The sequence below is a fragment of the Lissotriton vulgaris genome, chromosome 1_1 (assembly GCF_964263255.1).
Source record: "Lissotriton vulgaris chromosome 1_1, aLisVul1.2, whole genome shotgun sequence".
Lineage (NCBI taxonomy): Eukaryota > Metazoa > Chordata > Amphibia > Caudata > Salamandridae > Lissotriton > Lissotriton vulgaris.
This window is the reverse complement of record NC_141685.1, coordinates 1,335,732,467-1,335,749,463: the sequence shown is the minus strand read 5'-3', so window position 1 is coordinate 1,335,749,463 and position 16,997 is coordinate 1,335,732,467. Positions and strand designations below refer to the sequence as shown.

Genomic DNA, 16,997 nt, shown 5'->3' with positions numbered 1-16,997 from the left:
ATAATCTACACCACTGCGCAGGGGTATTGTCTGTGTCTAATACTGCCTGCCATCGGTGTTGATATGGATGAGAGGGCAGCATCTTTGGATGCTGCAAAATCTGGTAAATCCGGGAAGTCAGCCCCTTCGATTCAAAAGGATAGTGGGCTAGTCACTCGAAGGGGGTGAAGGGGCATGTAGCCGCCTGATACATTTACTCCTCAGACACCCAGTGTTTTAGCTGGGGGTATTGCAGTCCCGCAACCGACGGGACACGGCACTCCTCCCTACATTGAGCAAAGGTCTTGAGTATACCCCCTTCATACAGGTCGGTGATCACCCTGCAGTCCCCCTGTGTCCATTTGGCAAAGGTATGCGTGCGATGTGCCGGTGGGAAGGACGGATTCCCCTCTATAGGGGTATGCGGTGAGGGAAATGTTGTGAGGCCTCTGCGCACAGCTACTTTATCCCATATGTCCAGGACCGTTCTTGTGGGCACCGCAATATAGGCACTCTTAGGGCATGCCGCCCGATGATGCCATGCAAGGTCCCAGATGGTTCGCCCCGCCACTGCCCGGTCCATATGCAGCCATCCCTTCTCACTCTCTGTCACCCCCCATTCCACCACAAAGCGGAGGTGTGAGGCCCAGTAATAGTCCACAAGGTTGGGGCAGGCCAGTCCCCACCTATCTCGCGACGTCATCAGGAGCTCTGTGAGAACCGAGGTCGCTTTGCGCCCCAAATAAAATTTGTGAGGTTGCGTTGGAGGCCTCGTATACAATGCAGCGGAATGGGCGTGGGGAGGCATTGAAATAGATTACAAATTTTGGGGAGGATCGACATCTTAATGGCATTAATTCTGCCTAGCCACGACAATACCAGGTGCTTCCACCTCCTTATGTCTTCGAGGACCGTCCTCCGACATTCCCGCCAATTTACTTGTGTCCATGCGTCTAGAGAGGGGGGTCACTTGGAGTCCGAGGTAGGAAATGTGTTGGGAGGCCGATTGGTATGGCACAAGTTTTTCCAGGAGGGGAATCTCGTCCTTCCGGATGGTGAGGTTGAGGGCCCAGGACTTGCCATGGTTGATCTTCAGGCCAGAGGCCCGCTCAAAGAGGCACAGCGCTGTATGCAGTACTGGGAGGGTTCCCCGGGAACGTGTTAGGGTGAGGATCAGATCATCTGCGATCAACACCACCTTATTCTCACGTCCGCCCATGGGGATACCCTGTATATCAGGTGCCTGACGAATCATCTCTGCCAGGGGTTCCATCACAAGGGCAAATAATAAAGGTGAGAGGGGGCATCCTTGCCTGGTACCCCTATGAATGGTGAACGGTACCGTGAGCTGCCCATTGATCCGGATCCTACCCTGCGGGGCAAGATATGGCGCCGTGACTCGAGTGATCATGTTCTAACCTAGCCCAATTTTACATAGAACGGCCCGCAGAAAAGTCCAATCCACCCGGTCAAACGTCTTCTCCGCGTCCAGCGACAGAAGGCAGGCCGGGAACGCCCAGTGGTGCGCTTTCCCCACTAGATGTGCTATTTTGCGCATGTTGTCCACTCCCTGCCGGTTGCGAATGAAGCCAACCTTATCCGGATCCACGAGTCCCCGGCATGTAGGGGTTCAGACGCTTCACCAAGAGGCTTGGTGTAGATTTTAAAGTCAGTATTTAGTAAGGCAATGGGGCGGTATGACGCACATAGCGCAGGATCCTTCCCTGGCTTCAGAATCAATGCTATCTCCGCCATACCCATATCGGAAGACGGTCTTAGAAGATGAGGCCATAGCTGTGACTGAAACATGCGATAGAAAGACAGAGGAAGACCATCTGGCCCTGGGGTCTTCCCAAGGGGGAGATCCATCATAGCTGCTGTTACCTCTTCCTGGGTGATAGAACGTTCCAGGGTCTTCGCATAGTGCGGATGTAACGGCGTCCCCGTGTATTTACTCAAGACGTCCGCCACCACATCAGGGGATGGGGTCTCCTCCCTATACATTGTAGAATAGTAAGCCCGGAACGCCTCACACTTGTCCCTCTCCGAGGAGGCCCTCGTCCTGTCCGGCAGCTGAATATTGGCTATATGAGCCTTGGCTGCACGCGCCCTCAGCCGCCCCGCCAGCAGCCTGCCCACCTTGTCCCCCCTCGAAATATCTCTGCTTCAAAGCCAGCAAAGATGTTTCTGCCCTGTTAGTGCACAAAAGCCGAAGCTGCCCTCTTTGGCAAGCCGCCGCCCGGACACCAGTGATGTCCGACCCTGATCCCGTTGCTCCTCAAGCTTTATGTCCTTCGCCAGGCTATCTTCTGGAGACCGTGCCTCGCGCACCCGTGCAATCGAGAGAGTGGTGATATGACCCCGAATCGTTGCCTTGAAGGCATCCCACACCACGGGGAAGGGTGTCTCCGGCAGATTGTTACTAGCAAAGTAGGAGTCAATGGCAGTTCTAATGCTTTCTATGTCGGCCGCATCCCGGAGAATACCCGGCGGCAAGCACCACTTCGCTTCTCGAGCAGGGCAGGCAGCCGGGTCCTGCAGGAGCAGCTCGACATGAGCGTGATCCGAAAGCGAAATATCAGACATGGAGGCTCCCAACATGTCCCTTATCAGAGCGTGGGAAATGAATAAATAATCGATACGGGAGTACGAGCGATGGGCGTGAGAATAGAACGAGTAGTCCCTCAACCCCGGAGAATGATAGCGCCGTGCATCGAACAGCCCCAGTTCTGTTATCTGTGTACGAAATGCTGCGGACATGGCCCCTGCTCCGCTAAACGAGGCATCACTGCGATCCACTTCCGGGTCCCAGACTAGGTTAAACCCCCCCCCCAAATCAGCGAGGAGTCTCCTTGCGGGACATGTTCTTTCAGGAGTGTCCGGAGGTAATGATCCTGCATCTGGTTGGGTGCATATACATTACATAGAGTGAAGAGGCACCTTCCAACCCTCACACTTACTCTAAGAAAGCGCCCATCTCCGCTCCTAAAGGGCTTGGCCTCCCCCGCCTCATGCCAGTCCTGCACAATATCGCTACACCTGCTGTCTTGGTGTCTGCTGCGGCTCAAAATTGGAGAGGGTATTTAGGGTGAGCCATGCGCCCTATATCAGCCTGTAAAAGATGGGTTTCCTGTAAAAATATGATGTCAGGACTCTGCTGCAGTAGATAGCACCACGTTTGCCGCCGTTTATTGGGGGAGTTCAGCCCCTTGACATTAAGCGTTAAGACCTTTAAGGGGTTAGACGAGTTAGCTGTCATGGTAAAATCCAAACAGGGCTCATCCACGCCCTTCCACCCCACCCCATCAGCAGCATATAGATGCAGGGAAAGTCATCCATCCCATCCCACACAAAGCGCTGCAGCCGCATAACCCCCAACCCAACACACACAGAGAAGGGGAGAAAGAAAGAGAAGAAAACCAGTGAGAAACAGAGGGGAAGAGAAAAGATCAAGAAACTCAAAGGTGGCCAAGCGGGCCACAGATCGGTGTATATCCACAGCAGCCAACGGGGCCGCCCTGCTCTGCCCCATTGACAGGGCTTCCTACACCCAAAAGTTCGGATACTCTCAGAGATGTCACTCCATCAGGGGCAGTCCGGGGGTGGTCTTCAGCAAGTCCCAAGGTCGTCTATCGGGAAGGTCCCGACACCCCCACCCCACTGGCCGGGAGCTGGAGCGTGGATTACAATATCGCTGCAGGTAGCAAACCTAGGCAGGGGAATGCTTGCACTACAGAGGTGTGTGTCTTAGTACATGGTGGGTATCTGCCCAGATGGACATGGAGTCGATGGGGGCGAGACGATCTCCTCCCAGTTTCCTTCAAGGGATTTAATATGCGCAATGATGTCCTGTTTGGCCTGCGAAGCAGACTGCTCGTCCACGCGAGGTGAACGTCGGTGATGTTGGACAGTAGTCCAGGATGGCTTGGCTGGAATTCGCTCCTGTCGCCGCGGGCGAGTTGGGCTGGTCGGTGGTGACGTTGGCAGACGAAGTAGCTGTGCCACCTCCTTGTAGGTTCGTATCAATTTTCGCTTGGCTTCCCACTGGAAAATGAGAGCAAAAGGATGGCTCCATTGGTAGGGGATGCCCATGGTTCGCAGCTTTTCAGTTACTGGTTTGAAGGCCCGTCTTCGTCACAGGGTGTTGGGCGCCAAGTCCTGGAAGATCTGTATCTTATGTCCCTTGTAGCTAAGATCCGGTTTGCTGGTGCTGCCCTTAAGATGGCCTCTTTCTCCATAAAAAAGTGGACCCTTGTCAAGATGTCCGGGAAAAGCCCTGACCTCCCCACGGGCCCGGAGACCCAGTGGGCTTGATCCAAAGTCGGCGGAGAGGCATTGTCATCTCCCCAGACTACATGGCGTAGTTGTGGCACGTATGTTAGGATGTCTTTCCCCTCTTCCCCGAGAGGAACCCCCCGAATGTGGAGGTTATTCCGCGGGCTCCGGTTCTCCACATCCTCCTGTTTTACCTGGAGTTCTATGTTTTGCTCCTCCAGTACCGCCAGGCATTGCCACAAGTGTTCTTGATCTTCCGTACGAGCATCCACGGTCTTCTCCAGCCCATTTACCCGGTCTCCCAGGTCCATAACCTCCTTCCGAAGTTCCCACTCGCAGGTGTGCACCTCGGAGCGTAGGGTACACAATTTCCATCTTGAGCTCTGACGATGAAAGAAGTCATAAATGCTTGGGTCACCGGCATCGATTCTCCGTCGGCATGCGGTGGCTCCTCCGTGGGAGCCGACGCCCCCGCCTTTCCCCACATTGCCACAACAGAATTATCCCTGGGGGCCGCTGCCGTGAGGTTCCGTGACGATTGTAAGTGGTGTTTTCGACTTGCACGAATATGGTCGAGTCTGGTATCTATGAACCGCAAATGACGAGTTTCGTGGGTGTACGCGTTTTCGCTGTGCTAACCTAAACCGTTCGTTTGTTTCGTGGGTTTCTTCATCTGAACCCACGGGTTCCATCTTAGATATGGCATCCATTTTGTTTCTTGCCCTCAAGTAGCCAGCGAACGGACGCTGCCCGCTTCGCGACCCTGGGATTCCCAAACTCTTGCGGAAGACACGTTTCCTTTGAAGGTGTCTTTATGATGAGGGGGATGGCACTGTAGGGCAGATGGCCCCGCTCGAGGAACATCTTGCCGTGCCGGTCTATTGTCTTAGTTGTGTATTCATTAGGCACGTTCCCTTTGATGCCTGCAGCTCGTGTTTCCCGATACCACCCCTTTTGCACCCTTTTCGATCTGCTCACTGTTCCTGTCTTCCTCTGCACCTGTTTTCTGCCTCTTCCTTGATTCGTTTACTGCTGATTGGAATGTACTGATGGTGGGAAGATGTGCTTTTACAGTTGGGAACTACCAAACGTTACTGTACTTATGTTCCGGGCCCTGAATACATGAAAGCGACCCCTTATGGTCTTCACGATGGGAACCAAGTTGTAAACCTTTGTGTACCATGTTATCCTATGCACGAAAACTGTATAAAAGGAGCGATCCACAGATACAAGTTGAAGCAGACTCCTCGAACCTACACGTGTTGTACTTCCTGTGACTTCTGTGTTCCCTGCAGTAATAAACCTCGAATCTTTGACGCCGAAGGAAGTGTCCCGTGTCTCTGTCATTTGTACGCCGGAACAGGTTACCCACGAAGGTTTTAGGTGTTATCCCTGGCACCGCTGGGTCTTAGAAAAACCCAGTCCTTCAGCCGCCTTGGCCTTGCCCCCTCTGGAGCGTGTCATCGCCAGTCCCGAAGAAATCCGTAGACAGCCCGGCAGCTCTTTCTCTATAGGCTAGGTGCAAGGTATCTAGGGAGGTCAGCCTCTCGCTCCCTACCGCTGTGCTTCCTGTCTGACAATAACCTAGGGCTTCAACCATGGTATAGATGCGGGCTGGCCACTTCCCAACTCTCAGACCAACAGGTCACAGTCGCTGCCTCACTGTAGGCCACTGCCTGACCCCCTCTCCACCCTCGAGCCCTGACCAAAGGTGACACACTCTACGTCCCCGAGGGGCCCACCGTCCTGGGGTAATGACCGCGGGAGACCACTAGTGTAATGTCCAGTCCTGGGAGATAATTGCATGTAGCACTCCTGGCCTCCCCCCGCAGCAGGTAGTCAAGGGGCTCACCAGGGCAAGGGAACCCGTGCAACCAGGGCAATTTATCGCACCACTCAGCACACCCTGTTAGCTTGTTTCCCAGATTTCCACCCAGGGATCTCAGTTCACCACACTTAACAGCTCCCAAAGTGTAATGTGATCTCCCCCTCCGCACCTAATGGCGGAGGCCGCGCAGGCAGTGCAGGCTGTGCAAGGCCCTAAATCACAGGAGTGCCGGAGAGTCAGTGTTTTAGGACCACACGGGGGGACGAGATCCGAAATGGAGGGGGTGCACCTGCCTCACTGAGCTACTCTCTGGCGGCCGAATCGCACCCTGTACTTAAGTCCCAGAGGGCAAAGTCTGCTTACCCCCCCGAACAGCGATGCAGAGGCAGGGTTTGGTCCTTCGCTGATCTGGTAGAGGGCAACCAGTAACTCTAGGCAGCTCCAGACTGCAGTCACAAAATGGCGGCCGAAGGCGCAGCACTCCCCCGGTCGCCACACAGCAGCCTGTCCGGATCAGCCCCACGCAGGCACTCTTCAAGTCCCCCCAGGCAGCAGCACACAGGAGGACGGGGGTCTCAGGACGGGCGCAAGCCTCAAGGGGCGGAAACACTCAGAGGCCGGAGCCACCAGGACGCCCGGCGCGAGGAGTCAGGATGGCGGGGGAGTGCGCGCCCAGACCCGCTGCTCACCTTCAGGTTCCGCCTGTGCTGCCTCGGGGCTCAGAAGTCCAGGGGGCAGAGTCCGCCTGCCCCGCAATCAGGAACCCCACCGCCGGGATCTCCCCCGAAGCTCCACAAGGCCGGATCTGCCCAACCTCCTCACCGTCTGCACCAGCGGCCCAGACACAGGTCACCGGGGCCTCCCACAGGCTGCCAGCCGGTGCGCCAGCCACAGGCTTCTCACGTCACCGACGGGCAAGGTTCCCGCCTCCACTGCTCCGCTCCGTCCTGGATTCGTCTGGGCGGGGGGGAGTCTACCAACTCTACCAGGGGCCTCCGCCTCCCAGCCGGGTCACTACTCCTCCGCAGGCCCCAAGGTCTCCGCACAACCGGAGGGTCGATGGCTGCAGCTCAGTCACTCGCCCCCGGTAAGCACCAGCCGGGACCCTGTTGTCTACTCCGCCGCAGATGGGAAATCGCAGCCCGTCTCAGGGACCCAGGGACTCCCAGGGGCCGGCAAGCTGTAGGACGGGCCTCAGCACAGGATCCGCAAGATGGCGGCTCCCGCCTTGGACCTCTGGTTACCCTCCGCCGTCTGTCCGTGTTGTCGCTGCAGGCCGTGAGTCCGCTTCACCGCAGGTACCCCAGATCGCTATGGTCAGCGTCCACTCCCAGGGCAGCAGGTTTAGCCCCCCCAGCTCCGCTCTAATGGCTTATAATAGTGGTGGATGCCCGGAGTTCCCCAGAGACACGTCTCAGCGAATCGCTGGTAAGACCACGCCCCTTGAACTTGTTAAATTTGTCAATAACATTTTTTTTCCAGTTCCTTACCTTTAAACAAGATGGTGATGGTTGAAAAACTACACTTCACGAATGAAAACATCTTTTTAACCCCTTTCTTAGGAGATGTGTGGACGTAACTGATACGGTAGCTGGACTAAAGCTCGATACCTCCTTTCCACATAGTGTTGATGTTCAATAGAAATCTGGGTATTGAAGAAATCTGGAAGGGGTGAGCCAAGGAGTACTCTCACCTCCTAGGCTGAAGTTTGGGACTTTTCCAATTTAATGAATGTGCTAAGAAAAAGGCCGTGTTTGGGACTAACCAGGCATACTTTGCCTGATACGGCTATGTTAAAGTTATAGATTGACTACTACTTCAACGACAGAGAATCAGTCAAGCATGTGAATCCATGAAAGATCCAGTGGTGCAGAACAGGATTTACATTTTTTGAAACCAGATCTGAAAAGCACAGAAGCAACACATCTAAGAAAAGCCAGAAGAATGTATCAGAAGTCAGTAGAAACAAGGACTGTCTATAAAAAAACAAAAATAATTCATTAAATTAAAACATCCTCGTCAAAGAGTCTAGAGAGACAGCCATCCTTTTGTACATTAATGGAAATGATAAAATTAGTGCTAGCAGGTAGGAAGGGTGAAGGCAGTAAAGAGAACAAGGAACTCTTAGGTTATTTGCTTTCTAAGCCTCAAAAGTGCACGTGCATCTGATCCTAGATACAATCCTTATGCAAGCCTCATCTGAAGTACTTAAGAGGCTTAGGTAAAAGAATGCATTTAAAGGCTCGTTCAAATGTCTGCCCAATCCGTAACAGTAGCAAAATGTTAACTAAAATTCTGATAGAAGTTGGGGTCTTTCACAGGATTGGTTAGTCATTTGGCACACTAATTCGATTGCTCTGCATTCATCCTTTTGACAGACATTCTTTCAAGTTCACAGCGTAACATAGAAGTGGTTACCAAAGCAAGAAACCAATTGCGACAAGAATATATGATGAACACTGCACTACACAGTAAAAAGCATAGAATAACAAATCAATAATTTACTATTATAAGTTTGAAACCCCTTTTTCTTAAACTATAACAAAAATGCATGTGTCATGTATTAGTGTACCTCTGAAGAAACACTACCCAATATGTTTTTAATATTTTGATTCTCCTGTGCATGTATTCTATACATCTGCACATGGTTGCTCTTCAACAATAGCTCTTATTTAGCATATTTACAGTCCCAACGTAGCTTATATATAAATGTCTGAACTACATTGTTAACAACAAGAATCTATGTTGGTCCAAAAAGATTACACTGTCAAAATGAATGTAAACTTACTATTTGAAGAAGTGCAAGGTATCCAGCTCCAACATTGTCGAAGTTAATTTTCACATTTTTCCATCGGATTTCTTCTGGGTTTGATTCAATCAATCTAAAGCATTCGGTCTCATTCTCAATCTCTTCTATTTCAAAACGTGCTTCTGCGGTTTCATTAAAGCAGTAATAGAACTTCCCAGCAAATAGGTTAACCCCCATGATGCTAAAAATCAGCCAAAAGATAAGGCAGACCAGCAGCACGTTCATAATGGAAGGGATGGCCCCTACCAAGGCGTTCACTACCACCTGTACCAGAAGAGGAAAAAGATGGTTGAAGTTATAAGTCATGACTTAGAAGCCACCATAAATCATTCTTACAAGGAAGAGGGATGCTAAAGACCACTAATGATCAGTTACCATTCCAATTTATGGCAGAAGTCATCTGCTATAAAGAACTAGGAAAAAGCATTGGTTGGCAAACATACTCCATTCAGAAAGTTTTGTTCATAAATAGGTGCAACTTATTCCTAGAAATTCTGGTGTATTTCAGGAGTAAGTCATTCCTACCCACACAAAGTTATCCCCTCAAGCGTCACGATTTAATTTGGAGACTTATTCTTAAACATCTCACTTAACATGCCATCCAAATCTGAGTCAGCATTTGTGTTACAATAATTTAAATTATGTGTCGTGCATGTAACAAAGATGGTCTAGGCTACTTTTAAAAACAACAATAAATTGAGAGACCATCTGACACAGACAAACTTGAAGGCATATTAAATGTTAAACGATACTTTTATCTAGATATGTTTTAGTTTATTATCCATTTTAGTTTATTATCCATATGTGTTTTAGGTGACTCATGAGCTAGATATAGGGTAATGTATATCAGGATGGAATGGATGCGGTAAGAGCCCCTAGTGGCGTTAATAACAATACTGTAGACAATTTTCAATCACCAATAGTGAGTAATGGGGGCACGGACTGCTACTTGGAATCTGTAATGAACCATCCAAAAGAATCGGCTGCTCGCCGCCCAGAGCACAGTGGGCTAAGACAGCATCAAGGCCCTGGCTCTATGGGAGGTGATATGAAAGTAACCAAATTACTGCCATGGAATATCGCGGGGCTACTCCAGAAAATAGCCTCTATAGAATGGTCCAAGCTTGTTGAGGAACACAATATATTGTTCTTCCAAGAGACGTGGGTTGTGGACCTAGTTTTTCGCCCAGGCTACCTAAATTTCTCAAAATTAGCTAATCAGGGGCAGCGCGGTAGACCGAAAGGCGGCTTGATAACCTGGATAAGACAATGTGAAATGTTTATGCTGGAAGAAATTCCAATTGATTCAGAGGACATCCTTATAATTGGGTTACAGCGGGTTCTTACTATAGACCTGCTGTTAATCAATGTTTACTCTAGGGGTATGCAAGGTGGTAATACCTCCCCTACAGTGGCTCTTTTAGATTCTTTTTTAACACAGTATAGAGGTGATAAGCATGTAATAATAGCCGGGGAATTTATTTGCACTTTCGAACCCCTTTATTTTTATGATATTCATTTTAACGATGAAGAGGACGTCGAGTGGTCTATTCCACCACTAGACCTTCCTGTAATAAAAAGATGGTCGAGAGCAGCTCTCCAGATGAAAGTTTTCTGCCTGGAACAAAGGGTTAGGGCAGCCAATGGGAGAACTGCCTCTGATAAACAAGGCATGCCTACCTTTAGCTGCGGGCAGCGCGTTAGTAGATTTGACTTTTTTTTATTAATATGGAGTTCTGGTCTAATATAATCGATATGGTGGTCTGTGAGCGACCAGAAAGTGACCATAACCCACTTTTGCTGACTATTTGCACAGTGTTCTCGCCGCATGGGGCACCGTGTGTTTCCCCCACAGATTCTGTCGAGGTGGAATTGTCCAATGACTTTAGGCGGGTAAAATGGGCAAATGTCAGGATTAAGACAGCCCTCATGGAACAAATAGGTAATTTGCTCGAAATAGCTGTGGGTAAGTTAGAGAGCTGCGAAACTCAGGAAGAGTCTAAATCTTCTATGGTGCAGGTCCATGTCGACCTATTCACTAAGCTCAAAGCTTATTTTATTGCTAAAAGCAAGAAACCCACGACTAATTCTAGTTTTAAAGCTGCCCTATGGTACAACTCCCTTTGCTGTATTGCCTATAGGGAACTAGCAGCGGCAGTCAGGTCAAAGGAGAGGGAGGGAATTTGCAAAGCTAGGGCAAAATACAAGGCCATTCAATATTCCTCTAAAAAGACCTGGGATGAACACCACTGGGTAGAATTGCTCAGTGCTTGCTCAGAAAGAAATATGACGGCTTATTGGCACCTGGTAAAGTGGGGTAGTGGGTCATCTAGCAAGGTGCCCACGAACCATGTGGAGCCGGATAAGTGGGTTTCATATTTTAAAGCACAGTTCGCAAGTGCGGAGAAATAAATGTTCAGTTCGAATTGCCTCTTCCAGTCACCACCCTCCACTTCAGTAAGAAAGAAGTGGAAGATGCTTTATTGTTCGTGCCAAGAGGAAGGGCGCCGGGGCTCCACTGTATGCCTGCTGATTTGTTTCTCCATGATATAGATCAGTGGGCGTCTTATATCCAACTATTAGCGAATGCCATTGCAGATGGAGCACCTATACCGGATACTTGGACAGGTGCAATTATCCTACCCATTCATAAAAAGGGCAACCAATCCCGACCTGGGAATTATAGTCCAAAAAGCCTCATAGATTGTCTCCAAAAGGTAACAGCAAGGCTGCTTTTGGGTAGAATCCAGGTATGGCTGGATGAAGGAAAAATTCTATCCCACCTTCAGGCGGGGCTTCGTTTGTGTACGAGCACAATAGATCAGGTGCTAAGGCTGATCTTAATATATTGGCCCACCGTAGTGTTAGGGAGGGGTGTAATTTATGCAGCATTCGTCAACTTAAAGTCGGCGTTTGACCTCGTCCCTAGCGTTAAAATGTGGTGCTGCTTTTTGAAGATCGGCATGCCTTTGGATATTTTGGCACTACTGATTAAGCTACATACTGAAAACTTTGCACAAGTCAGATGGAATGCCCGGGGCAATATTACGGCTAAGTTTCCAGTTGAAAGGGGCGTGAGATAAGGGTGCGTGTTGGCTCCAACTCTTTTCTCAGTTTACATCAATGGGGTGGTGAAGTATTTCGAGAATTTCCCCGCGGATGCACCAACCCTAGCCGGCTCCAAGATCCCCCTTTTAATGTTTGCAGGCGATACCTCATCCTTTCGAAGACTAGGCAGGGACTTCAAAGAGCACTCATGAGGTTTGAGGAGTTTTGTGAGGACCATGATCTCACTGTAAATGTGGACAAAACCAAATATATGGTCCTACAAAACAAACAGAATCCTGTGGGTACAGTCAAAATGAACGGGGGAATATTGTAGCAAACTGAGACATTTTCATATCTAGGAGTCACCATTGATAAAAGTATCACCTGGAAGCCCCAAATAGATTTGCTCACGATCAAGCATGCGCTATTGTCCGGGGCAATCCTGAAGGAGCATAGGTTATCTTACACCAAACCAATTGCTCCCCTGTTGCAAATCTATAACACTAAAACTATTGCTGCAATCCTTTATGGGGCCGAGTTGTGGGGTTATGCAAATCTGGATAACTTGGCATTAGCCCAAAACAAGTATCTCAGGTCTATAATCGGCCTTCCGTAATCTACCCCGTTATTACCCTTGTATTTGGATCTTGGCTGCCAGATGATCAGTGATGTGGCTCATTACAGGCCGATAGCCTTTTGGAGGAGGCTTTGGTTCACTCCTGAATTATCATGCTATGTATTGGCCCTACTTGAAGTAAGAGATCTAGATGTCTCCAGGAAAATCCCTTGGCAAAGGACTGTTAAAAGTATATTTAGTGAGATGGGTATGAGTCGTCTTTGGTCAGCACCTGCCGAAAGCACTTTTCCATCCAAATCTGAGCTCAAGGCAGCGTACTGGAACATGTTAGTCTCGAAGCGATTCTCATCCAATATTAAACCCTCACTAACCAATACATTCCTTAATGCCAAGCATGAGGCCTCCTACGAGAGTTATTGGGATCTAATTACTTCCACAAGGACTAGGAAACTGTACCATCAGTTCAGGGTGGGATCGCTACCAACAAATGCTTTTATGAACAAATGGTGTACTACTAATCGCAGCAACTGTCCCTTTTGTGAGGATATGAAGGAATCCGAGCTACATATCTTTTTTGTATGTCCTTTGTATTATAAACCAAGGTCTAAATGGCTGAAACCCATTGCTCTAAACTTAGGAACTAGCAGCCAGATTCATGAAGCTGAAATCGGCTCGCAAAGGGCCAGATTCTGAGAATCTGGCCCTTTGCGAGCGCTATTTTTGCATTTGGGATTCATCATCCCAAATGCAAAAATCGCAATTCTAAAAATCGCTAAATTGCGAATAATTGCATTTAAGGAATCTCAATTTGAGATTCCTTAAATGCAATTCATGAACCATTTTAAAATTGCGAATTCGCAATCTGGGGCCGCTATTTACAACGAAGTGTAACTACGTGGTAAATAGCGAAAACGTAGAAAAATGCACTTTAGTGCATTTTTCTAAGTTGTATGTTACACACACATGTCCTTTGGACATGTGTGTGCGCAACACCTGTGTACATTACCATTTATGGGGTGCTACAAGGTGTCCTTTGGACACCCTGGCACCCTTGAAATCACATCCTTATTTGCGAATCGCTATTTGCTAATCGCAAATAAGGAATGGCTCCCCATTCATTCCTATGGGCCTTTAAATATTGCGATTTCTACATGAATCCTGTTTTGCGAGCCTTTAATAGCGATTCCTTAATATTCGCTATTAAGGACTCGCAAAACATGACAATGATGAATCTGGGGGTAGGTCTAGCAGCGATGCTTTTAGGATCCTGAAATCATCCCTGGAGGGTCCTATTGTCATAGCTGTTGCAAAGTTTTTGGGCTGGGTATGGGTGATACGTTGGAAAAACAAAACGACTGGCTGACATCTTTTGTTTAAGTGTTGTAGTTTCTTTTTATAATCTAGCACTTTGCACTTGCACTTTACTGTATAAATATTAACTGTGGATATGAAATTTTAAAATATTCTGTCAAAACGGTGTTATGATTTTAAATATTTATTGCTATATCATGAAGTTACAGGGCGATTGTTGATATTTTAGAAAACCAGCACGTGGATATCCTCCGATTTTTATTGTTCTGTATTTTATACAACTTTCATGATTTTTGCCAAAATCGAAATAAAGTTTAGACTGGCTGTATATCAGGAAGTGGTCTTTAGCAAATCACCCCTTATTTAAAACAAAGCAATCACAACACATTGATTTACCTACCCTTTGAAGTACACAGTGACTTGGTGATAGAAATATTATGTGCTATGCAGGCCAATCAAGTTGTCACAGGCAAATAGCTGAACATGCAGTTAATGCGGGCTCAATGGAGAAAAAGCCACATTCCCTCCTTTGGAAAAGCAACATATGGTTAGAACAAAATAAAATGTTTACACATGAAAACATTTTCCTTCATGAAGCAGTAGCATTAATAATCATTATTCTTTTAAATATATATTATTGCAATGTCCTCTTTTTATCCACTATCTCAGCTAAGATGTTCCATGAACTAATGCCCTCATGTTATTCCAGATCCTCCTTTCTGCAGCCTCCAATTGCAGCCTCAGACTGCTTCTTCGTTTAAAATCCTGGCTTTATTTAGCTCATTTATTCAATTTAGGCATTTTAATGTCTATAAAGCCCCCTTATAACTTCCTTAGTTTATTGCCTCCATTTTGAGTTTGTGAGGTTTTTCCTGCAACATGTGGTTTAAAGCAAGCTTAACACATCTGGACTGACTTCTATTTATCATAATGAAGATATGGCCTCTTTACCAGAAACAATATTTCAGATAAAGCCCCATCTCAGAAACAATCTCCATCCTCATCACCCTATTTTGTTTATTGCTCCTCCCACATCTTTTTCACATTAAGAGCAGCTTTTAGGTTATCCACATCTGTTGGAAAAGCCTAACCAACTTTGCAATCTTTAAAACCTTTCCGTTCATCTTATAATTTCCCCTTGAGTTTTGGGTCTTATGTATAGTCTTTTCACTTGGAAACACTTAACTTTAATAGCTTTCTCCAGGACCAGTTCACTTCCCCAACTTTTTAAGGTGTCTTCTCTCCTTCTAGAGCACTAACCATTCAGTAAATGTTAGCATCATTTGCAAGCAGGAACAGGTTAATGTCCAATCCCTCTGTAATTCACCCTGTGAATTAAACTGTAGGGACCAAGACAAACAAGGGATCCTTGGTCACCTCACACTGGTGAGAATCAATTTAATGCACCCACCCTCTTTACCACTGGTTAATCTTCACGTTGCTAAACAAGTTTCCTACTCTATCTGTCACCTCCAAGACTGTTCTTCTTCTTAGTATCAGATAATATGAAATACCATCATCAAAACCCATGCAGAAAATATCCATCAGCCCTGCCATTTTCTATTTTCATCATACCCGGTGGCAAAATCCCAGTGATATTTCTCAGGTACAACTTTCTCATTGTTGAACTGTGCTGCTGTGTGTCCTATAAATCATTGGTTTATATACATTTCAAAGTGCTCTTCTCTATAACAGGTTTAACTACTTCAATTTCCATTTGGGATCAGATGATTGTCCTACAGCTGTCAATCTCTTCACAACTACCATGTTTATTTGGCAGTATGAGACAAGTTAACATTTTTTGTGTATGGGGAACTTAAACAGTATTTGGTATAGGCACTCATGATCCATTAAATATCCTGCAATAGAATGTATGCTATCTCCACCGGTGACCTATCCACTGGTTAAGAAAGCAACATATTTTGTGTAGGTTAACAATCAACTTCTCAAAGTTCCATAGAAGTTACTGATTCAAATACTCCTCTTTTTTCTACTCACTTCATACTCACTTCTGCTTTGTCCCTCATGCCATCTAACTAGGCCTGGTATACATTGTGTTAAAAAGCAAAATATTGCATTATTTATTGGGGTTAGGGTTTAGATAACCTTCCCCCTCTTCTCCAGGTTTAGTTTTTTTACATATTTGTTTTTCCAATGAGAGACTGATTTGAGCAGAAAATGTGTTGCAAGAACTGTAAACTGAAGCATACTGCAGAAGCCTACAGACATTTTCTGCTTGAACCAGGCTTCTCTTGGAATCTTGTGTGACTTGTGTGTGTGTGTGTGATAGGCCACTGAATGCATTTTTCATGCAAATGCCTGGTGAAATGTATTTCTTAGAATCTTTTTGAAAAATGTGCAAGGAAAAATAAATTGTCATTTTGTCCGGGTGTGCACTAAACAGATCGTTACACAACTCTTCTTACATTTGCTCAAATACATACATTGTATCTTCTTGAATCATGAACCTAATATTTTCAGTATTTATTTGTGACTTTCCTCTCCAGCCTGCTGCCCATAGACCTATTTATTTTATCAACAATACTTTCCATTCATTCTCCACTACATTCATTAAAACACGGAAGTGCTGGCAACCCTTCCCCACCTTAAAATGTCTGTTCCTCCAGTGTAACATAAATGCTTTTTTGTTCTTTCTTTGTTTTATCTGCATGATAGTTTTGAAACGTCTCCTGAACGACTCCCTTTCTTGACTGTGATATAATTCTGTTGGTTGTGCTTGCCTGAATTTGAGAAGTACTGTCTTTTAATGTATTCAGTTTGTGGTACACCAACTGTGGTAGCTTAAGTGCTTTGCACTTTAAAAAATGTAGACTTGCTTGGTCTATGTTTAGGATACGAAGTGACATTTTCAGTGGCAAATCTTAATTTATTCCCCCTTCCCACTGGAAATGGTATAACTATGTTAGAAACGTAATATGATGGAGCAAACAAAATGGGTGAGCTCCATCATATTACAGAATTACAGGAAGCAACAATAAAGACAATAAGGTTTAACCTTATTAAAATCATTCTAAACATAACCTGTATACAAAATGTTTGAAATATAGCTTCAGACCTAGATAACTGCACCCTTGCATTGATAAAAATGTAATAGTTCTGTGTAACAGCTTTGACTCTCACCCACAAACAATGCATTTTTTGTGTTGTGT

At 46.8% G+C, this 16,997-nt stretch overlaps 1 protein-coding gene across 2 annotated transcripts in view; it reads right to left on the bottom strand.

The window, feature by feature from the left end:
• SCN8A (sodium voltage-gated channel alpha subunit 8) overlaps window positions 1-16,997 on the bottom strand; it is a 671,454-nt gene that overhangs the window by 116,075 nt on the left and 538,382 nt on the right. For both annotated transcript variants that reach the window (XM_086966390.1, XM_086966401.1), the window contains exon 22: window positions 8,871-9,155. In XM_086966390.1, coding sequence (XP_086822516.1) covers window positions 8,871-9,155 — 285 coding nt within the window. The remainder of the gene's footprint in view (window positions 1-8,870; window positions 9,156-16,997) is intronic.